Below are 25,120 nucleotides of genomic sequence, written 5' to 3' on the forward strand. Positions count from 1 at the left end.
AATTTAAAATACTTGTTTAAAAATTTACAAAATATGATGGCATTAATGGCACTTAAAGTTATAAGCACTTAAAAGATTACCACAATATTTTTTTCCTAAATTTCTTTTTTCTATTTTTTTTCTCTTTTTTTTTCTGAGACTATGACAGCAGCTTATGTCTAAATCAAACCCAGCAAAAGGGAGCAGAGAGCCCTGAGATTCTATGGTAGCCCTGGCCCTCATTTGAATCATGTAAATGCTTTTATGTCTATTTTTAAAAATTCAGATTCAGCTAGAGAACAGCAGTTTGCTGACATGCAAAAGTTACAGCTTCCCTTCTGTCCTTATAGTCTTACAGCATTAAAATAGAAGGGGCTTTTTCAGTGGTGGAAAGTGTGAATGAGAAATTCTTTAAAAAAAAAAAAGTTGGCCCACTGTTTTATATTTTTAGCCAAATATTAAATTGATGTTTCTCTTCTTTTAAACAACATGAGATGTTGTATTTTCTTCATATGCACTTTCTTGCTGTGGCTTTACATTGAATCTTCCTACATGAGAAAAAAATCCATTTTTTTTTGTTTTTTTTTTCATTGCTTAAGATAAATACCCACAGAGTTTTTTGTTTTGTATTTTTTTCTTTTTTTTTTTTTTTTTAATCAAAAGAGCAATCCAACCCTTACTTATGTCTATGTCGATTTTCCAACCAGCACTCAGCTGCTAGCTTGTGTCCATGGACATTCTTTTGGCATTTAGGAAGGTAATGCATCTGAATCCGGTATAGGGGAAAAAAAAATCTAGCTTGGATCACGTGCCAAAACGTAAACTAAGCCTTACTGAAAGTTTCTAGTTCACTCCAATCATTTCTCCTCCTTTTAATCACCAGGGGAAGGCTTTATGGATGCATACTCCATTAGAAAGATACACTGTTTTTCATCCCTTTCATAGGCCCTTCTTGCATAGCTGCCCTTTGTCTAATATCACACCATGGTAGGAGCCCTCTGGTGATACTGCCATGGTCCACTCCCTTCCTTTGTGTCTTGCCCTGGTAATCTTATACAGGCTGAAATTTCCATGTGCGTAGCTTTCTGTTGCCATTCTGCAGTGCTGTGTTCCTGATTTGTTTTGGCAGAGCAAGCTTGAGTCTTTATGGCACAGTGAAATATTCTTGGATGCTATATAATTCAGACTGAATAAGGAGTCTGTATAAGGCACGTGTCTCACTATATATGTATATAAAAACACCAACATTTTTAATTCAAGTCAAGCATCTTTTACATTTAACTTCTGTCTTAAAGTCATACTTTGTTTTTATGCTTCCTTTCTTTGGCTTCATTGGGAATCTCTCCATTTTCCAGGTCTGAGTGCTGCTGAATAAAGTTGGTAAGAACTGCAGTGCTAGTAGTATTCTTGGAATTATACATCTTCTCTCTCTCCTCTCCCTTTTTTTCTTCAGCCAGGGAATAGTTTCTGAAGGTCTCATAAATTTTATGCATATCCTCAGGCATGGTCTTTTTCAGGTCTTTGTTTTTCCTTTTGGTCATCTTAGCGGACGATCCAAATTTGTTGATGATGTTGTCCTCAGACGCCCCCTGCCCATGCTTGCTGAGCTTATCTGACCCTTTAAGGCGCAGGTTGTTAGGCCTGTTGTTGATGCTTTCCTGAGAGGAGGCCTTGAAGCGTCCTGTTTCCAAGGTAGCAAAGACAGAGCGCTTCTCCGGAGAGAGCATGTCCAAGGAGTGGGCTCGCTGCTCCAGGCCCAGGCGCCTGCGCTCCATGCTCCGGATGGTGGCTGCCCGTTGAAGCTTGTCATGGATCTCCACGCTGAGCCGCCTCCGAGTCTCTCTGAACTCAGCCGTCACGTTTGCTTTCCACTCTGCTGCGTGGGCTTTTATTTCTCCAACCTTTACAACATAAGGAAAGGCAAATTAATAAAAAAAAAAAAAAAAAAAAAAAAAAAAAAAAAAAAAAAACAAAGAAAAATCTTTCCTGTAGAACAGTAATACAAGCACTTTCTTCTGTGGCATGAAACTGGGGAGTGGTCAGATCTCCACTGCATCCATCTGGACCCTAACTTCAGTAGTAAAGGGCCTAAACTGGGCAAACTCTAAACATACCAACTGATGACTTTTGTGACATAGAACTCATCTGCCTGTGTCACTTTGCCACCCCACACATTTTATAGATGTGTTACATCATGGGACATGTTCATGTTAATCCATCCTTGATTAAGAACAAAATTCCTGACTCATAATGTCAGCAGTAGATGGTCAAGAGTGGCCAAAGTTAATCACATACAGTTAAACCAATACACTTCAGAACAACACAACAACCAGTGCAGCAGTACAGGAATGTGTTTTCCTGTATGGCTCATGGATGCAGATGTTTAGTCCCACTGAAGGTTCTGTTCAGAGCCACAGAGTCACAGAGCTGTTAATGTTTAATACCCATTTATTGTATTTATGATGACCCCAGATGCAGGGAAGAAGGATGCGCATCTGACTCCATGGCTTTGGAATTATGAACACTCACTTTATTAAAACTGTACTATATTAAAGAGATACATTCTATACTACATCATACTTACTTACTAAATTCTAACTACTACTAACTAATAACTGAAAAACTCGTGACTCTCTACCCAAGAGTCCCTACCCACACACATGGATCCAATTGGTCACCTCGGGTAAACAATCTCCAGAATTGCACATACACAGGCACAAACACAGGAGCAGCAAATGAGATAAGAATTGTTTTGATCATTCTTTTCTCTGCTTCTCTCTGTTCCGAGGGCATGTGAATACCACATCCATTAGCTAATTTCAAGTGGCCCTCTGACTCCCCCAGTCTAGGATTCATTTTCAGGGACAAATGTAGCTGTCTTTAATGGAGATTTCCATTGCACAACTGTCCAAATACCACACTGTCAAGCCATCTGGAGGAGTTTTCAACACACATTCTATATGGGCACTATGAGCGTATCCTTGAATGTCCTACTACCGTCTTTCTCTGGTTTACTACTTTGCACTGGAGGCTGGAATAAGGGCTAAGAATAAAGAACCAAGTGATGGCTGTATTCAATAAATATGCCTTCCAAAATGAGAAAAATCAAGATAAATGACCAAGTAATATTTCAGTTAGAACAGGCCTTTCTCAAAGTTCAGCTAAAGAAGAACAGATTTAGGAGTACAGTGGCTGCAGGAGCCCACCACTGTCAATGCTTTGTTTGTGCTGCTGCAGCCTGAACTCAAGTTTTTGCATCCAATAACCCACAAGGAGTCATCTTTTTTTCTGCAGTCCAGATGCGCAGGTGTCCATTTAGCACTGTGCCAGAAGGCATCTGCATGGGAGACCAGATTCCTCGCTGTAGGTGCCTGATGCTCAACAGAACAGCAACACTCTCTGCAGTCCCCTTTATTAATGGAGATGCATGGGGGATGCACTAGGCTTTGGGTGGTACAGATGCCTTCAAAAATTAGAAACAGCAAAAAGATACCCCCCTGCCAAATTTTGTCTGCTATTTGGTTAACCCTGCCAGGTAAACTTTGCTAGTAAAGCAGGGTTGCCTTAAAATTTGAAATTATTAATATCCCCCACCACAGGCTTCAGCTCTAGAGGCATGGCAATTACCTTTCTATTTTCCACACTTATTTCAGTGTGGAAAATATTCACACTCACATAAGTGTGGAAAATATCCACACTCAAATAAGTGTGGAAAATAGAAAGAGCAAAATAGAAAAATAGGAAATAGAGCAGTATCCTCTTTGAATCAGGGAGGACATTTTCTGAGTGACTTTAGTCATGCTCTCCTTGATGCTGACTACTCAATTTCTTCAACTTTTAAAAGCAAAGTACACAGTAAAGGACCTGAATCTAAACTTCTATTCAGAACCACATTCCCTGGCATAGGAAAAGACAGGAAAATCTCCTAGTTTTTGAGAGGACACTGAAATTTTTAGTACAATTTCATAGCTAGTTTCAGAGTAAAGGCTGGCATCTCATTCCATAATTGGAATCCCACTGATGTGTTCGGTGTATTTTTGAGTACTGATAGAGGTGTAACAGCCTTGGTTGCTTCCGTTGCTCTCTTCTCTTCCTTTGTGAAGATGCTAGAGATCAGAGTTATGTGTATACCAAAGGTAGACAGTGAAGTAAAGCACAGAGCATATTGAGCATTGGTCATGCAGAGAAGCATCCTTATTTAGACATGCAGGAATCAGGCCCTTAAATCTCTCTTGTAAAATGACAAACTGCTGAGAAATTGCTGATCATACCTCTTCTTGTGTCTTCTTGGACAGGACTCTTAGCCAGTCTCCAATCATACTCAGAACAGCAGCAAAGTAGGCAAGGCCAACAAGGATCCAGAACCACACTAAGGGTTTATACCATTCCATGTATTTGATGTCAGCATTTCCTCCTGAAATAAGCATATAATTATGCTTACAAATAATGTGGTGCCAAAATCATTACAAAATATCTGCAATTCTGAAAAATGCCTAAAAGTATTTCCTAACTCTTGTCAACAGCACTGTTCTGATAATAAGACAAAAAGCTTGTCAGATGGGAGGGACCCAGTTTGCTTTAATTTGTCTTCAAAATTACCTATTGTTCTACTGCTATGTGACCTGCCAGAGCACCCAGAAAATACTTTCCTTTGTACTGCTCATATGCTGAAGCAGCTCTGAAATTCTACTTTGATAGTACTTGCAACAGCACAAACACCTGTCCAAGAAAAAATTTAATACAGCTAGTCTTCCTTATTCTGAACTGTCTGCAGCCTCATAGTTAAGAAAATTTACAGGTCAACCCCTTTAAGTTATAGTTTCGAGACTTTTTTGGATTTAGCTAGAGAATTGAGAGATCTGTGTGCAGAAAAAAGAAATGTAGCCTTTTCTTCCAAATCAGGGTATCTGACAGGAAACCAACCATGCATTAGCCCTGAAAATAAGGCTGTCCAGTCTTGGATATCATTCAGAGATGCATTCTCTGGACAGTGACTTCATAGGAGATATGGATCAAACCAAGCAACAAATATACTATATTGTTCTTCATGCAAGTCTCTAGATGAGCTGGCAAAACAAGAAGTGAGATATTTGGCAAACCTAATGGACTACAAAGACTCCCAAATAAGTGCAGTAGGGGCCAGGTTGCTGCCCGCTATAGAGTAAAATACAGGAATTTTTACAAAAGAAAGCAACTAGCAACCACACTGTCGACACTCTCAGTCCCATCACAGTGCTATGTGCACTGCAAGAATGAGCCAGTGAGAGGCAGGCACAGCCCTGAGTGGAAGAGAGTGAGCAGGAAAGAGTCTGCAGAGCCCCATGGGCACCACCATATCCCTCAATGCAAGTGAACATCACCTTGGTGGTACCTGTGGAAATCCCTGCCCAAAGAGCAAGCCTAGCAGGAGACTCAGGCAGAGGTCTGCATATTTCCTCTGTATGACTGCAGAGAGATTTTAGGGGTTTTCCCTGTTAAAATCACCAGACAACACAGTTCAATATTTTCCCTTTTGCTTTTCACAATCTGAGACATTCCTATGACTCTTTCATTTTATCAAGACTCAGTATGAATGTAGTTGCAGTGTTCGAACACCCCCATGGAAGGTCAGACATTTGAGACTTGGCAGGGACCCAAACATTGGTTTTGATGTTAATTTCTCCCCATACACTGCATGAATCACACTCGTTTTTTCCAGTCTTTAAGAGTCTGAAACAATGGGAGGTAGGGACTGCTGTTGCTATGGTACAAGAAGCCTCTTCTGATCATACATGTCCCTGAGGAAGCTCACTAGGAAACAGATTGTCTGGATCTATCTTGCACGGTAATCAGGTGACGAGAAAGTATGAGACCACTTTTTTCAGCCTATCAGATACTGTGTTTTTTCAGGCTCCATGTACAATTTTTTTTCCAGCTGTAGTACAAAAACCTCCCAGTTTCCTGAGAGCTGGGATTTGTTCTAGGGGAATAAGCCAGCATAGCTCCATTGACACTGCTTTAACTGTTAAGATATAGTATTTTTGATTTGCTGTTGAAGGAACAGAGATATTGAGAGATTAAAGCGGCAGAAAATAAAAGGGGCAGAAAATCTCTCTCAAAACCAGCAATAAACCCCAAATCTCCTGGTGATCACCTGCCTTAAACTCTTATCATGAAAATGCCTCTGAAGTTTTCTTGTTTCAGGTCTTCCATATGATTTTTGGAAAATCCTGCTTGTTAGTGACCACCCAGCTGTGGATTATATTCTCCTAACCATGTGCATACACAGCAATTTAATATTCAGAATTTTTTTTACTATCACATTATTAAACAATACTGAAATGCTGTATTATTAAGAAAAGTATTGTAAATTATTTTTATTTCACACTGTGATACCTCAAAGAACATCAGTGAATTCTTTTACACATCTAAGTGGTTAAAATGGACAAAGCTCACACAATCACTTCTGTAACTGAATGGTCCTAAAACTTTATTTTTTATATCTGGGTCTTCTTTTGCTCAGTGACTTTTTTTTTCTCAATAATTCATGTCTTTATGTCAGTATGTCATAACAAAGGAAGATTAGAGTATTCTCTACAAAAAAAGACTTTTCTACTGTTCTTCAGCAAAGAAAATTTTGTAGTTTTATTTTATGCTTTTAACTCATTCTGTTTATAGGGACTAAGAAGCACAGTATGACTGTTTGTAACACAGGCAGCCTAACACCTTTAATTAGGGCCACTAACAGGAATGAGGAGTAGAGGTCATGCACTGATGGGAAAAAATTCACTTATTTTTAACCACCTTTTTGTTAGCAAAGCAGCTGCATGAAAAAAAGTCTCTCTCTCCAGTCAGCTATCTCAGTTGCCTCTTTGTAAATTGTATATGGGTAGATATTTATAGTTCCTGCTTGTACTGTATTAATCTTGGAGAGTCTTCCCCAAGCACTGAGTTACATACCCCATTAGTCCTTCTCTCCTACAAGAGTTTTCCTTAACAGGTCAACTGCAATGTCAAAATTTCTGCCAAGGTTATGAAACAATGCAGGTTTTGAAATGCTGCATCTCCTGTGGTAGCAGCCCACTACCGCATCTGACCAGAGAATTCTACAGACCTATGGCTCAGTCATCCTTTGTAAAAGCTTCCTCCATTCATCATTTGGGCTGCTTGCTCCTGCAGTCAGCCTCAGACTGAGCACTAATGGACTAATCCAAATCTTTAATTGAATGGGAAAGTAATTTTACTTTTGCATAATTCATTGAATGATAAAGGATAATCAGGATTTCCCAGGCTCCCGTTATCTACACTGCTGAAGGCTCACAATCTACAAATGGCAAGGCACCTGGACCTTAAATCAGCCTGGTGTTGTACTGCACAATAATTCCAACAGAAACACCTGGCATCGTTTCACTGGAATAAAACACATTGTGAAAAGCCTCCTCTCTATACCAGAAAACAAATTCTAATAGCCAAGGCCATTGTGCACAGCATCTTGGCTCAAAGCTGCTCACCTGCTACAAAGTCACCGAAGCCAACAGTGGTCAGAGTGACAACTACAAAGTAAATGGACTCCAAGGCTGTCCATCCCTCGATGTATTTGAAGATAAATGCAGGAATGGTCACAAAGACAATGCAGCCTGCCAGGATGAAGACGATGGTAGAGATCACCCGGATCTTTGTTTGACTCACTTGTTTATTCTAGAAAAAGGAAATAACAAGAAAAAGAATGTTTGAGTGGATTTCTGTATTCTTTGTGGATGACACACTGATTATGCTGGTGTCACCTGGTATGTCTCTTTCTGCCTTTTGTGAGCTTGTTGGGTGGAATACAACCCTCTCTCCCTGTTAGTGAGAGTCCTGCCTAGGTAATAGTAAACCCCCATGTCTGGCCCCCGTTTATCATGATTCCCATTTTCTATGCACTAGGAAGTGACTAATCTACCACAAACACCACCTGGAAAAACATTCTTGAGCTTCAGAAAGGCATCAATATGCTCCATATCAGGTTCAATGTGTAAGAAAAAGTGCACATTCACACCTCCATACAAGTATGCGTACACCCACATTGTCTCACCAGCACCAAGCATTCAACAAACAAAACCAAGGTTAAATGAAGATAGACCCCTCTTCCCTTACTGAAAAAGTGCAATTTTATGTAGAAACAATTCATGCTTTGGGATTTCTAGACTCAGGATTTCCCGCTTTCATTCACAAATATGAAGGTTAAATCTCCGTTTCAAAAATAGAAAGCTGTATTATTGGCTTACTCCAGAAAAAAAGGATTTATGTCAAATACCAAAGAGCCTGAGATAAAATTACCTATGTAAAGCCACACTGGAAAGCTATTGAACAAAGAGTATGTGTTACTGACTTTTATAAACTGAATTCAAATATAGCCAGTGTAATTGTAATATTTTACACTCCAAAATCATATAAACTCTCAATTTATTTAGTATATACTTATATTTTGTTTCTATTAATATTGATGCAAGCCTGGATTAATACAATTGACTCTGGCAGATTTATTTCAGATTCTCTGCTGTTAATAAACTCAGCACCCAATAAAGTTTTATGAGAAACCTGTAAATTACTAGAAACCTTATTGTGGATTAATTTGAGTGGCAGTACAAATTCTCTATTTATTCTGGAAAAGCAACGCGGAGGTCACTCTAAGTCATATTTCCAAATTAGTTTTTCAAATCAAGCATCTCCCTTAACCCAGGAATGAGATCTCATTTCAGATTAAGGCATTGCCTAGACAGGAAATAAGATCTCAGAAGTTATCTTTGTAATATACAGAAGGGATATTGCCTGAACTGGTTAATATCTAACCAGCTTGTGAGCAATACTGTGCTTCCCCTAAAATGGGAGCATTTATTTTAGAGATGCATGTCAGACCCTTGTTAAGTACTCCTCTGATCTGGGATGCATTCAGAACCAGGTAGAATAAATATGGGATATTCATAGATGCTTTCAGTTCTGAAACTGTTTAAGATGATCCCTACACTTCATATTTAATCTGGGTGTGTGCTTATTTTCTGTGTCTGGATGAATAGAAATAGTTCAATAAGACTAGTAATGTAATGCAAATATAAGACATGGAAGAAACTGCCAAGTACCAAGGGGAAAAGCAACATAGAAATATAAAATCTGAATTCATTCCTTATTGCCTCTTTTTCCAAAGAGCCACTTGGAGTATTTTGCTAAAATACCAAAGGATGATCTATCTTATTTAAGAGGTATGGACACACATTCACAATGGCAGGATTTCAGACTTATTCAATGAGTAGTGAAAGGAAAAGAACAGATCACATGGATGTTACATAGTGTCCTACATTGGCACCCCTGCCTTTCTTCATTGAGAATAAGGATTTAACCAAATTGATGTTTAATTTCTAGTTTGGCTAAGGTGACTTGTTTACTTCTACTAAATGCTTCATTTTCCTGATATGTAAAAATGAAATGTCAGAAACCTTGCCTTGTGGAAGTTAGGAGACAAGTGCCTCTTGGACATCCTTGAACAAAAAATAATTTGGAGCTGCCTCGCATCAAAGTTGTGCATAGCAATTCTTCCTCCAGTCCCCACATAGCAAAAATTAAAATGCATTTCAGTGTGTGTCAGAATTGTCTCATGAGAGAGACAGGAACAAAAAGAGTGGCCTTCAAATCAATAGCAAATGTTCAGGACATCCCCTTGTCCGTGAGCAATAAACTCAGCCAAAGGCTTTTGGTTTTTTAAGTAAAAAAGGTAACAATGTTAATGAAAGGATCTGTAAAAGGCCTGACTCATGGTTATTGTGCACCTTTGTCAGTGACACAAAAGCAGAGCAGCTGAGGGTACAAATGAAGGCAGAAAGCAATGGTGAATCAGGCACAGCATTTTTAGAGATGCTGAAAAGAGCACAAAAGCAGGACTCAGAAAAAGAATTACTTAATGAACAATAATACGTGAAATACAGGACTGACTCGAAAAGGAGGGTCTTTTTACAGTAAGGCATGCATTCAGAGGAAATTCACAGTAGAGTCTAACTGCTACACATGAATAAAAATGCTAAGGCATAATTGTATTTACTAATAAAATATGTACATTGTAATAATGACTTACTACAAAAATTTAATCCACTGCAGTGTTACACCAAGTCATTATTACAATAAATAAATAAATAAATAAATAAATAGTCACATTATATAACACTAAGGGTTGAGAAGTCTGAATAAGTTCACTCAAATTTCTCTTTTAAACAGTATTCTCAGCTTAGAGCAAAACATTGTCAAATAGCTGAGCAACTTCTGCCACGCTAACAAGTCATCTGAACCCATTTTGTGGCATGAATACAGAATTTTTTATAGGTGTCAAAAAGAAAAAACAACAACCTCTTCCTCCAGGAAAGGTAGCTAATCTTATAGTTGTTTAAGTAAAATTAAAACACCTTTAAAAAAGATGTTTTCCACTCTTTTTCTTTTTAAGTTTGTTTGTCCACAAGTCTTTCCACAGTGATGAAGCAGATAATTTGTAAGACATTCTTCAAATACGAATAAATTAGTGCTGGCTAATGAGACCAATTTAAATCCCCCTAGAGCTAATTTGGAAAACATCAAAGAAGTCATCTAAGTATCTAAGAACTTAGAGTTTTCTGTGCACCCATCAGGGTCATTCCCATTTTCCACTGACAGTGCTGATTTTATTCTTGAGGTGGCCAAGTGCTAAACTGGCGACATTACAGATGTCACCTTGCTTACATGAATTCAAACAACCTACTGTCAATCTGCTCTAGTGCCAAGAGGGGTAAGGACAGACAGAGCAATGAAAACACCTTTATCAGTGGAATTTAGTTCTTATCCATCTTTTCCATCAATAACTGCAGCTTTGCTTTTTCCTCATTTTGTATTATATATACAGGGGTTTTAGTAGTTTTGGTCTTACCTAATAATTTCAGAAGTTAAAATAAACCTTGAGTTTCTTACTTTCTTTTTTCTCTCCCTGGCCCAGTAGATCCAAGCCAGTGTAGTAGATTATTTTACGTTTTTTGCTTTCTTCAGGTGAATTAACTGAGGTACAATTTTTCTGACCTGATGGTTGACAATAAAAGCACCAAACAGTGTTTTTAAGTTTGTAAACTGAGACATATATATTCCTATGTAAAAGGAGCAGGAGGCATTAACTTGGGGATCAAGAGAAGCTACAGTCATTTATCAGACTAGACTAAATGCTAAATATGTGGAACATATATATTTCCATGAACAGCATATTTCCTATAAGCTTATTCCAAGATTCTGTAGTGTCACCTGTCATTTCATAGAAAGCTCCCCCAGTATACAGTACTACAAAACCAAAAATAGCACTGGAACACTTGCTGCTTCACAGTGAGCTCAGATGGCTTTTCCGCCTTCCAAAATTTTCCTTTTCTGAATTCCTGACAAATCTCCCCAAGGCTCCAGGCAAGATGGCTACCTTTTTTGCTAGGTGACCAATGGCATATTTTTAGAGATAATGTAATGTATCTGCATGGAAAATGTTGTCCTCATGTCTCCAAAAAGCTCTGTATTTTGGAGCAAACATTTCAAACAAAACACATTTCTTTAGTATTTCTTTTGTTCTCTTCACTTACTCTTAACTTTTTGCCCTTCCCCATGCTGCCAACTATTCTCAGAACAGATTGTCTCTGCCCATGCATTAATTAAACAGCTTGTCTTCTAAATCACTTTCTCTAGACCAAAATATTTTAACACTAGGAATGACAGTCTTTGTACCAAAGCCATAAACCAGAATATCACATATATCAGCTCACAAACATTTGATATGTCCTTAGTCAAAATATGTTTGCAAAGCTAGTGTGGATGATGCAGGCAGTCATAGTTCACACTGCTTGTCTTTCAGCTCAGCCAAATGCAAGCCAGTCCTGGCGCACACAGTAAGGTGTGATATAGCCCTTCTCAGCAGGTTATATGGAAAGACTGACACAATACTGGCTTGGACATCAGTGATTTGGTCACATCAACCTCTTTGGTGCCTGTAACAGTCACTGTGGATTTCATTGTAACTTGTCCGAGCTCCTTCAGGTGCAAAATGAGACTGAAACTAAATGTATTTTAAATATCACTGACTTGGACATAACACCTAAGAAAAATATAACAATATTTTTTTCTTCTCTGTTCTCTGACACTGCTGGTTCCTGTCAGCTCCAACAGACCCCCCTCAAGGCACTGCTAAGCCACTGAGATGACATGGTGGCACCACTGGGCAAGTGTGTTTAAGAAGGGGCAGGAATGCTGGACAGGCAGAAGAAAAGGGAATAGTGAAGAGAGCAAGGGAATAACAAGGTCAGGTGAGTGGGAGCTTCTCCGTGGCAGTACAGGTACTGCAGGGTCTGCAGCCCATGGGAGACCAGCAAAGCAACAGAGGAAAAGAGTTAAGAACAGCAGACAAACCACTGTGTTCTGGTCCCAGCCCCTGTGCCATTTGCTGCTGCACCAGGGGGACTGAAGGTGACCCACAGTAACAACATGGGTGGAGGAGAGGTGTCTGGAGTGAAGCTGTGCTTGAAAAACGGGGAAGAAAGACATTTTGAATTTTTGTGAGGATTTTTATTCCAAACACTCAACTCAGTAATTAATTTTTTTAACGTTAATTGTCAACATATTAATTTAAAGTCCACCAGTCAAGTTTGCCTGTGAGAGTACATGGTAAGTGACTTTGCTGTCTTTATTTTGACCCATGAGGTTATTTAGAGAACATTCCATTGTCCTTCCCATGTTCTCTCCATCACTGTAGGCGAGTGAGCAAACGCTGCGTGGGTGCTTGCTGCCAGCCAGGACCTACTCACTACATCAGTGAAGAAGACAACACTCCCTGAAAACAAGCAGCAGAATTATAATATATGTTAAAATGTAGATGACATTTCAGACACCTCCATGGGTTATGAAATGAGGGTTGAACCATTCTACTAGATATGGGCTTCCCCTACATTCTAACCTCTTGGTGCCTCAGTGTTATTTTAGTTCTCATGTTTTATAAAGAATGCTGCTATGGCTGCAGATTCCATCCTCCGCTTTTTAACTGCAGTGAGTACCAGAGGAGAGACAGATATTAAAAGCTGTAAGCAGTCACATTTATTACTAAGCTTCGGAGACACAATCCTGAACTCATACAAGACACAGGTCAGGGTAAAGAAGGATTTATGTTATTTTTAACATCATTTTTTCTCCCCATAAAACCACATTTCTGTAGAGTGTTTGTCCAGACCCAGATGGAATATACAACAAGCTTCTCACAGAGCAGTGTCTTTCTCTAATGTAATTTTTGTAAATCTCTGCATGGATCTTGCTCAGGCATAATGTGAGTACTGTGTGATGAAAATACAGAAACACTGACTCAGACATTTTCTAGGCTTGATATACCCTTTTCCAATCTTCTTCCTCTCACAAGAAAGCACACAGAGGGATTTCTGATATGGACCCACTAATTTATCCATGTTGCTTATTACAAAAATAAAAATTATGATCCTAAACCTCTGTTATGGCTGAACTGTATTCAGCCCAAGGAGGGAAAAAAAAGAAGCAAAAAACCAAATTGAATAAGAGGAATCCGTGTATACACAGGCTTTTCTCAAACACCGGAGCAGACAAAGGACAACAGAGGTTGACAACAGAGGCATAGAATTCAGCAATTTCACAGAGGCCAAATTTGTAACGTGTTGCACCTCCCTTCCCTCCTTCAACTCATATCTGAGTTACATCTCTATTCCCCCACTCAGAGAGTGCAAAAATGGGTTAATAAAGATTGCTCCACATAGCTTCCCTGTACCTGAATGGATCTGATCTTGCCATTCCTGGTGTAACATACTCACCACCAAAGACCAGAGGACAAGAACAAAATTAGTAAAATGTCTGCTACACTTAAGTTGCATTCCTTGAAATGGAATAGCTGTAAGCATCACTAACTAAATTAAATACCAAGTTAGAGGGCCTAATATATCAAAATCTGGGATGCATAGATGTTCTAATTGATTTTTTAGTACTAGCTAACTATCTTAGGTCTGTGCAGAAAAAGATACTTTTCTGCAGCTCAGATATAATGGAGGGGGTATATAGGATTCAGGGTGACCCCCTTGGCAGGGAGAGGAATGATGAGGAGGACTCCATCTTATCAGAAGGCTAATTAATTATTTTATTCTACTATATTATTCTATATTGTATTACACTATATTACATTACATCTAAACTGAATCTGCCAAGCACTCCTCTCATGACTGTCAGCCGACAGTCCTGACACACACACACACTTGGCCCTGACAGGCCAAGGAAACAAAACACCATCACTTTGGGTAGACAATCTCCATATCGCATTCCACTTTTGCACAAACACAGGCACAGCAAATAAGATAATAATTGTTTTCCTTTCTCTGAGGTTCAGAGAATATGAATCTCAGAAATCCTTGGGAAGAATTGTGCCTTGCTTTTCTTTGTGAAGAGAAATGCAGCCACAGGGGTAAGTGATCCAAAAAATAAACCAAACATATTCAAGACAGTGGTTTAACCTAAAACAGAATTCAGAGACAAATTTGGCTCTAGTTGATGAAGAGTCACCACCTGTAATGAAGTCACAACCCTCACCATCAAGCTTACAAGCACCCCTATTTTAACCATACTCGGGGAAATGTGACTCTTAGAAGGACCTTTAAGGTGTGACAGGCAAAAGAACAGATTATGAGCTGAGATTGCTTACGTGCATTGGTTTTGGGTTTGTAAATCACCATTCTAATCACTGATTTTTTTTTTTTGTATTTTTTTGCTTTTTTTTTTTTTTTTTTTTTTTTTTTTTTTTTTTTTTTGTGGAAATGACTCAGCAAATTGTTTGGCTGAGGTCTGAACCCTGAACTTTCAGCACATAAGCCTTGTATAATTTTGGAATAATACTGTGAATGTGCAACAGTAGGTTGAATTTCACACCCTGTCCTGACAGCTCTGTTCAGAGACAGGATGCCAGCAGATGGCAGATAGATCACTGCATCAGACAGTTACTATGTGGAAGTTATGTGATGATTTTTTTTTTATTTTACCTTTTTCCTTACAGAAAGTCACAGTGAATAACACTATATTTAAAAAATAAAAGACATCTTTCCACCAGTTCCGCGGGACTACACCAGCCCCATCCCTATCAGCCAATTAAGAAGCACTTTTCCTAGGACAATTCCAAGGTTAGGTGATGTGTGCTGTTATCTTTCAGAAAAAATATTAAGTGTAGACCACTTTCATAGCATGTCTCTGAGAACTAGACCAAAACATGTTCTCTGAGCTGAAAACCTGAAAGTCAAGTAGCAGAAGTGTCTGTTCTGACAAGTCCCTGGTTCAGTGAAGCACAAGTTGCTTACAGAGGCATTGCCTTTCTGCACAAAGCAGTGTGTTTTCAGTGGTGCAGCCTTGCCACCACTCATGTCTCTGGCTGCTTGCTCACATCCCAGTACTGCAGTTCACAGTCTAGCAGATGTGTTGCCAGACCTGTCCTCTCTGTCCTGCTGGGAACCAGAGGAGTGAAAGCAGCAAAAAAGCCCAGGAACTGCTCAACTTCTGAGGTGGCCTCACCTCAGAAGCCAGGAAATCCTGGAGTGCTCTCAGAAACTCATTGTGCCCAGGCTGAATTCCTGCATCTGTACTAAACTGCAAGATAAGTGAAGATCATTCAGGTTATGCTAAGCCCATCTACTTCTGATGAGAACCTAAACACTCGTTCAAGATTTGAAAAAAGACTATCCGAATTAGCCTATATTTAACTCATTATAATGGCAGCTGCTGTGTTCTGTGACAGTGTACTCTGCCTATGGAGTGCTTTCTATCTTTAGATGCTTGCAGACACTGTGTGTACAGAGCATGCCAAGAGAATGGGGCTTTGTTCTACTGTTTATTATAGAAACATACATACATGAGGGATCTTATGAACAACTTGTGAAAGATATAAATACTACTTTTATTGCATTATGTCACCTTAAAATGCATGTTTCATTTCTGTTGTGTCTGCCCTTGTACATATTCATTTTCTGGGGAATCACATTTGCATGCATGTAAAAACAGACTGGGACCCAGGTTCTGCCCTAGATTATTGAATGTGGAACATACAGGAATAACCAGGAGCTGAGAAGACAGGGCTTTTGTGAGGGAAGTTTTGCTTTACATCTCTGACCTGGTTGATGCTTATTTACTTGTACCAAATATAATCATTCCAGTAGGACAGATGGCGTAAACTATTCAATCCATGGTGTTTGGGATAGCATCATCCTGCCAGTGCCTCCGTTTCCTAAAATGATACATGAAAATTTCTATTTTTTACAAAGCATTATTTTGCAATGAAGTACCTCCAGCCCTACCTACTCATAAATGAGTAGTTGTTTCCCTGGCTGGTTACACACTGAAATAATGGTAACATTTTGGATTAGAAGATGAGTGGTGGCATGTGCCCAGCTCCTCTGCTGAAATATTCTGTCAATACTGTTGGGGTAGTGTGTACTTGATAAGAGCAGATCTCTTTCTCACTTTATGTAGTTCAAATTGTTCTTAAAATTCCCACAGAATGCTGATTACTGCAGGAGCTAAATGTGGGATTCCTAAGGTCTAATTTGTGGTGTTAATTAAGGTAGGGTTGGTGGGGCTCTGCACAGGTCATGTCAGAGGCAGCAGAAATGCACTAGCATAACTCCTCTGGGAGGAATCCTCCTTTCATCTTTCCAGATATGCTGAGGAATGCCAGAGGCAAGCTGTCCCTAGTGTGGCATGGGCTCCATGCTCACAGATACACTGTTGGATGGAGCAAGAGACCTTTTAGGGAAATGCTTTGGGTGAAAGGACTGCGGTGACAACAGAAAATTCTTCCTCTCCTTCCCACGTGCCAGTGTGTGCATACTGCATCTTACCTAGCTTCAAAAATGATCCTAACCACGATGCAAGACCAAGGTGCCCTCAAGTCCCTTCAACCTGTACAGACAACGAAAAAGTTGCAAGGATTTCCAGAACTCTCGCTGCCCTGACTCCAGCCCTGCAACACTCATAAGAGTGAATAAACAGAGGCAACAAGGTACATACAGCAGAGTGCTGAGGCATATGAACATGGAAATTTGATGCATTATACACATGCTAAGTTTCTTCCCATTCTTTCCACAAGAAACTGGACTGTCCCGAATTGTCTATGAGGACAAATAATACAGGCAGCTAGTTTGTACTCTCTCTAGAGCACTGATACACTCAGTGACTTCTCAGCTACCCCCAGAACATTTGTCAGGCACACCACCCACCATTTTATTATGTTTTTCAGTGGCTTTTTAGCCTATGTTTGTTCCTTTTAGTTTCTTGATAACTACTCTCCTAATTTTTTTGTCCTCTCTTTACAGGTGTTAACAGGTTGTTTTACACCCACAAACATGCTGAATTTCAGTTCATTAGGGAGTCAGTTACAAAATAAGAAACAAGAGTTACACATTGAATTAAAATTTGCTCAGTGCTCAGCATTAAATAAAGAACTGTTACTCTACTTGAGGCTTCATCTGATTAGGTACAAACATTTATGAAGCCTAACAATGTAAATATAATGTGATAATAAAGTACACAATTATTAAAATTATAGTGATTATTATATTCTGCATATGCCAAATGTTAAATAATCACCTAAAGTGAAACCACTGGTATTAAGACTATTTACTAAGATGCACGTAAATTGTAAACTCTATCAGAAATATTTCAAATAGCTGAAACTCATTAGTAAGAGTAACGAAGGAAATTATGTATAACCCTGTTCACCAAATCACAAAATAATAGATATTATGGAATGGAAAGGATTTATGAAAATCAAAATAAAAGGAATAAATGCACATCTTAGCTAAACAAGAAGACCACAATCTCTAAATGCCTTTGGAAGCTGACAAAATACCAAGGAGGAAAAAAAATACCTTGGATGGCTATAAGCAACAAGCAACTGCATTGACTCAAGAAAATGAAGGAATACTTTGAATACCAAAAGAACTCACATTATGTGACAAATGGCTATAATCTGGATGAAACATTAGTATCAGCATTCATACATACTTGAAGTATTTTAAGATAAAATACTTCAAGTATGTATTATGCTTTAACAGGGAGGCTGGACTAGATGATCTCCCTTCCAGCCCCAGTTATTCTGTGATTCTCTGATTATTTTAATCATAAACTATCATACCAACAGTTTAATGGTCTTGTCCATGTCACTCAGAAATACAACACTCAGCTAATAATCAAAGATTTTCTGACTCTCAATCCATATAATGACTTCAAGTTTGTCATTTTTCTTGGGCAGAAGCAGACTGGAATGTTCTGAGAGTCCACTGAAGTGAAGCAGGTGTAATAAAAAGGTAGACAAAAATAAATTAGGGATCTTAGTTGCATTTTTGCCAAACTGAACTGAGACACTTTTCAATAAGATTATTTTCATTAAATGAAAATATAAGCCTTTTGAAGTGCTCTCCAGACAGGCATGTACATGCTTACTCACCCATCATCACTAGTCACTTTTCTACATTTATTCTGATATACTATTTATGTCTGGTCTGGGACACCTAAAAGTCATTTAATCAAAATGGAAAGTGCTTGTTCTTCAGTCTAATACTTAATTACTTCCTTCCAAAAACAGTTACAACCAATTTGCTCTGATCTGTGGGAATGTTTTAGAAACAGATGTCTATTAAACTAACCAGCTTGGACAGCTTCTTATCCACTCCATCCCTGGAAAGACTTACCTTCAGTTATGCCACTTCCAAGGAAAGTATACACAGGTCACCTCTAGAAGTTCTGCCTCAAAGAGAGAATCCCTGAAGTGAACCATTAGCAAGTTAGCAAAACAGCATTTGCCAGGTCTGCGGCACTGCTTGCGAAAGAACTGCTTACAGCAACTCAGACTCAAAACTAGAGGGTACTGGCAACATAAAGGGAAACTACACATGAGGAAGTCTACACAAAAATTCAGGGTAGGATATCTTCATGGTAGGCAGGGCAGAGAATGATTGTGATTTCAGAATGATTATGATTTCAGCCAGTGGCTTTACAGCAGTTTTTGTAGCAGAGCTGCAGATCTACTCCAACACATCTGTCACCCTGCAATGAAGACATATCACTCAACCATCTCTCTTCCCAGGTTCACATTCACAACAGCAACCCTGCTTTCCTTCCAGGCTATATCAGTTACACAGTCAGGACCTACTCCACATCCCTGTTCCTTCAGGGAACCATTACCTTCTCTCCATTTTCAGTGAATAGATGTACAAATCTAAAGCAGCTTGTGGTGTTTTGAAGACTGTTTTACAGCAATTCCTTGTAAGGAAGCTAACTTAGGAGATACATTCCCCAGCAATACCCTCAATAAGGAAATTCAGTCTGACCTGTAACCCCTGTGTCATCATCTAGAGAAGTCTGTTTCTCTCCACTGACAACAGAGATCCTTACAGACATTAACTATCATCTCAACATGTGAATGTTTCATGGCGTCCAACATATCTAAAATGCTGCAGGTAATAACAACAAAATTAAGAGCAGGCTATGCAACACAAGCAAAAAACTGTTAGTGGACTTACTCTGAAAACCTTTTCCACCCTTGCAATACCCTTCCCAAAGATGGTTCCAAGTTGGTCTCCAATCCCAGCCAGCAAGAAGCCAAACAGTGGAATCCCAAATAGGGCATACAAGATGCAGAAAACCTTGCCACCAACAGTGCATGGGGCAATCTTCCCATACCCTGAGGAGAAAAACAATTGTCAGACTCTCAGAACCTATACACGGCTTTTTAGAAAACAAACTAATCAGTTTTAAAAACTGCTCTTCCTGCAGGCATACCTTTGTTCCATCTATAATTCCTATTTATAGACTTGCAATGGCATGATGTAATTTCCTGGGTAAGCCACCCTCTGATATTCCATTTTTCTGGAAGACTCAGTTACCCATATTTTCTGTAGATTCTGTCTTTCTAAAATTGCTGATTGCTTAATTGATCTAGCTGATGCCACGGCACAAAAATCTCTCCATGCTGGCCTGGTGCCTGCATGCTGTTGCTCCTCTTGGCCTGTGCCAATGGTTTCCTGACAGGAGTGTGATTCACTGACAAGGCTCATTTTCAGTGGACAAGGCTCATTTTCAGTGGTTAGCTCATACTTTCCTCATCCCCTCATCATACTGACTAGTTACACTGCAGCCTCCAAACTGTACCCACACCATGCAAATCTGCCCTTGAATTCTTTTTTCAGTAAAGCATTATGACTCCAGTATGGTATTTCTGTTGAAATGTTAAAGAGAAAAAAAACCAAGAATTGTGACAGTAATATTTCCACCTTTTTATTTAAGATCAGCTATTTTAATTGAAATGCCATAGACATTTTGAGTTTAACTATACATAATTACTTAAATATTAAAAATTATCACATAATCACAAATCACTGTTGCAATAAAGATGCCTTGATAGGCTATCTAGAACGGAGGCTAGACAGTGTTTAAGGAATAAAGTAGGTATTTATTAAAAGGCCTTCAAAGGATACACCCTGGGCAGTACAAGAGCCCAGCCGAGGCTGCACCTAAGATGGATCCCAAATCATGAGTTTTCCTACTAAGTCTGGGTCCATTTACATATTTGGGTTAATTGTCCTATTACAGCTTCAGATTATGAAGTCCCATCCTCTCAGATTGCTCTTCTCAATTTGCCATTGTTTTTACTTTTTGGGCCTGAAGCTGCAATGGTATCCTTGGTTCTTGGGCTGGAAAAGGATTGTTTTGTCTAACTGGACTGTGAGAACTTGCTAACACTTTATATGAAGTTCAGAGTTACATACTAATGCAGTACAGAACCTGGAAAATATGAAAGCTAAAATTTAGGACATCAATAAAGCATCCATTTTCATGCCCTGACAAAATACACAGACTTTATGCAGCCTATAAAAATCTAATTCATGGAGAATTTACAACAAATATGGGCAAAAATATACGGTCTTTTCAATAAGTTATTTAAATAGCAGACGTCAATGAATATGCCTGCATGAACTATGCCCACATAGTGGCATTTATTTAATGAGTACTTTAAAAGCTTGGCACTTGGGTCTATTGAATAAACAAATATTAAGGGGGGCGGGGGGGAGGTCCTTACATATGAATCAGAAAACTTTTCTTTCTTGCCACACTCTGGTTTTATGCTACCATCAAAAATACATGGTAATGTAGCTTAATATAGAGGAATGCAGATTGTACACTCTATACAATCACTCTTTCCCCCTCACTCTTACAGTAAAGGCAGAGCCAAAGGCACAGACTCTGCAGTTAGAAATTATCACCACAGCAAGTGTTTAACTGCCACAAGATATTTTTTTTTGTTATTGTATTACCTGCATAAAAAGCCTACAGAATTTAGTCAGATTATCACACTTTATTGAAGGGTTGTGTGATTATCAAGTTATTTGTCTGTACAGTCACCAGTGCATGCAGCACAGCTGTAATGCAAAGAAGCACTTTGTACAATAATTAAAGCAGAACAATACTCATAGAAAATGAAAATAAAAATCAACTATTTGCCAGTGATTTCCAAATAATTAGACCTCTTGATCTAATTATTATGACAGCACTGAAATCAAGCTTAAAATTATAAAACTACTGTATAATTGTCTGAAGATTAACTATATCAACAGTGCTGTTGATTTATTTTCTTTTTCCTTCAGACTGTCTTCTGAAATCCAAGCTTGTTGAACATTCTTCAGGAGAGAAACTGGCTTAGAGAGGAGAGATTGAAACCCTTAGCATATCTAAGACCTACATTGAGAGATCAAATACTAAATATATTGGACACAATGCATGGGGAGAGAGATGATAAGCGCCTGAATAATTATCAAAATTAGTGGTTCAAGAAAAGTGAATGGTGCAGTTCAGTATACTCTTCATTTAATGCAGAGAAATTTGTCAATAATCAAGGCCATGAATTCTAGAAAGAAAAAGAAGGATTTTTTTTATACAATATATCATTCGTGTAATTCCTTCCAATTGTTAGTATGAAAGCAAGTAAGAATTTTTAAAAGGATGTAATAGTTATGAGAATCTATTTCCAGTTATGGAAAGGAGGAAGATATGAAAAGAATTGCTTCTTCTCAAGCAATTGCTTGTGGATTGCTTCAATCTACAATAAGAACAGGGTTATAAAGCCTGCATGAGTATTACCTGTTTTCAGCTTAGCATTGCTATTCTACCCTAATTATGTAGACAGCTTCTGACACTTACCCAAAGACTCAGTGCCCTTGACACATGCTGGAGTCATATCTTCTGCTAACAGAGAAATACAGTTCAGCTACTTTATTTCTTTGTTGCCTACCTTCCTCAAATTTATTTCATTATCTATGTCTCAGTGTGACTGTGTCTTTTTAAAAAATAAACAATAAATATACCTATAGTAGTGATGACTGTTCCAGCAAAGAAAAAGGCACCTCCAAGGTCCCAGTGACTGCTGCTGTTAGAGGAATTTCCAACGGGACTGACTCCTGCATTATCAGCATCAACAGCATGCTGCAAAGAAAATACAAAGAATCAGCATCATGCATGCCTTACTGTATCCTATGCTAGTTGGTATAGGCTCCAAAGGGACATTTCTAGGACTGTGGAAACAGCTTCAATTTAAGTTTTTAATATGTGCTCATAGTATAGTAGCCTCTTCTGTACGCATAAATTGAACATACAACTGAACTGAATGTCCATTAAGGTGGAAGAAAGATACCATGCATAAACAAATGGCAAAAGATACAAAGCAATTGAGAAGTAAAAGACCAACACCACAAATTCATCCATAAATATTGTTCCTGTAGTGACTACTGCCAAAGGAAAAATTCCTCATTGGGAACAGCTCTTGTTAGAAGCAGCTAGAAAGGTGGTAAATACAAATAATGTTTGTGAAATCAACTGAAGCTAGTCAGCCAAGGATTTAAATTCCAAGACAATCAGTAATTGATTAAGTAATTTATATTTTATGCTATCAAAAGAAAAAAATATGGCATATATATATACACCCTGTTTGAAATTAACAAATAAAATATCTATGGAAACATGACAATTAAACTTTGTGATCAGCTCAAACTTCCCAGTTGCACACTACACATGATCTCATGTCCACAAATACAACATGATACAGAGACTCCCAGACATGCTTGAATGAAGTATATTCCAGATAGAAGCTGAGATAGCTATACTGCTTCCTGGTCACTGTCCTGTGTCCCACACAATACTGAATCAAAGCAGGCAGACATATCAGCCTCCTGAATGTTTGTTGGGAATTTCTAAAAATGCACCATATTGTATCATGGGGACATACACATTTACTTTTCATTGCAGCCTTACAGTCCAAAGGAAGCTGAACACATCAGCCTACAAAGTACAGAAATAAATCTCTCATCAGCATCCGGTATACTCACCTGAATTGCTCTAAATTGACTTTTGAGATGCCCTTCAGCATGTATTTTCAAGTTGCTTTTAGATCTCGCACAAGCTATTCTTCATCATAGAGAAATTCAGATCTCACTCTTGAACAGAAGCAGAAATGTCTGCCTTTCTCCCTTCCAAATGTTCCAGAGTCTAATTTCCATAAAATCATTACAGAGAAATCAAGATCCTCTTTTTCTGACTCCTAGTATTTCCAGTGCTTTGCTTGTCTCACATTCTGCTCCAGCCTCACTTTATGTTGCTGTTATCAGCTGCTCACACTACTGCCAGACCTTCTCCTTCTCTTTCTGTTATTTGCTCCTCCTCCTAAATATTGCCACCAATCTTTAGCCTTGGTAGTTTCAGTGAACTTATTGCTGGGCTCAACAAGTGAAGCAAAGTGCTACCTCTTGCATTCTCTTTTTCTTTGGCTCTGTTCTACATGGAATTCCCACCTATCAACACAGATTTGACTTTTCTTATTGCATTTCTTTAGCTAGTTATCTTTTCCCTATGATTTATGAATTGTCATGGTGGTTTTCTATTTCACCTTTTCCTATACAGTCCATGTGCAAAGCAAGGTTAGTCATTCTATTTTACCATTGCCCCACTTCTTATCTGGTCATGTCTAAAAGTTCTCTCTTAATCTTCTCTAAAACCTCACATTCTCTTATGGGTTTAGCACTGACTTGTAAACATCCATTTAACACTGCTTCTCTCCGTAACCTTCAGGATACACTTTCGTCCTTGTTAATCTTTTCCATCAATGGTTTATTTATCACATTCTTTCTTCCACTTCCATTTTTCTCACTCATTTTTTGCCTATATTTCCAACTCACTTCATGGTCATAAATGTTCCTCTACTGCTTTCTTAGCCTGGCCAAGTTTCAGCTAATCTGCTTCCCAGCTTTTAGTTATTCATCACATTGCCTCACAAAAGGGAAAGGAGTGGGAGAAGAGGCATATGGGCAAGAACAGAGACAGCTACATCTAAAGTGATCAGTATGGGACACCTTTTTAAAAGTAGACCTACTACATGCCAGGATAAGCTGATAGTGAAACTATAGCATGAGCAAGCTCCAGCCTGGACCAGTTTCACTTCATGTGGGCAGAAAGCCAGGGCTCCCCAGCACATGTCCATACCTCAAGAAATAGGGATATAGAGAAAGGATGTGTTTCAAATCAAAACCTTTGAAAGGGCTTCTGTACCAGCTGCTGGCATATTGCAGGTGGTGTGAAAGAAGAGATCATTTGTTGGTTTATGCAGTGCAGCATAAATCAGCATAACAGACAGGTTGCCCGTTTAAATAGGCCATGACACACTGTCAGCTACCCTGGTTACTTCTGCCAAGGAATGCTGTCTGCCCTCCCCTTGAGTGTGTGAATGTCAGCAAGCTAATTACACTTAAATCACACTTGAGTTTACACTGTTTAGCAAGTCTTTCAGGGCCAAGCAGGAACCCCTGAAGTGAAGGAGTATCCTGTTGCCTTAGATATCTTTGAGATTCTCAGACTCCCTTCCCATCCAGAATAAAAATTCATTTTTTTCTTTAAATTTTCACTGACATCATTCATTTATAAATATCCAACTAGTCCAATGCTGCCTGTTAATACGTTGTATTTTGCATGCAGTGATGGAGAACAAAAAGAGAGCAGCAAAAAAGAGCAGCCAGCAGCCTGCAGCTAACAACACTTAACCAATTTCAGCTCATGC

General features: G+C 38.8%; 1 protein-coding gene across 1 annotated transcript in view; it reads right to left on the reverse strand.

Moving 5' to 3' along the window:
* Window positions 1–798: 798 nt before the first annotated feature.
* The window catches only part of KCNK10 (potassium two pore domain channel subfamily K member 10), a 54,798-nt gene continuing 30,476 nt past the window's right edge, over window positions 799–25,120 (reverse strand). Inside the window, exons 3-7 of the mRNA XM_041471999.1 lie at window positions 22,383–22,500; window positions 19,545–19,705; window positions 7,470–7,656; window positions 4,251–4,393; window positions 799–1,880 (exon numbers count right to left, since the gene is read on the reverse strand). Coding sequence (XP_041327933.1) covers window positions 1,275–1,880; window positions 4,251–4,393; window positions 7,470–7,656; window positions 19,545–19,705; window positions 22,383–22,500 — 1,215 coding nt within the window. The 3' untranslated portion in view covers window positions 799–1,274. The remainder of the gene's footprint in view (window positions 1,881–4,250; window positions 4,394–7,469; window positions 7,657–19,544; window positions 19,706–22,382; window positions 22,501–25,120) is intronic.

Source organism: Pyrgilauda ruficollis, unplaced genomic scaffold, assembly GCF_017590135.1.
Source record: "Pyrgilauda ruficollis isolate IOZ18807 unplaced genomic scaffold, ASM1759013v1 scaffold28, whole genome shotgun sequence".
Lineage (NCBI taxonomy): Eukaryota > Metazoa > Chordata > Aves > Passeriformes > Passeridae > Pyrgilauda > Pyrgilauda ruficollis.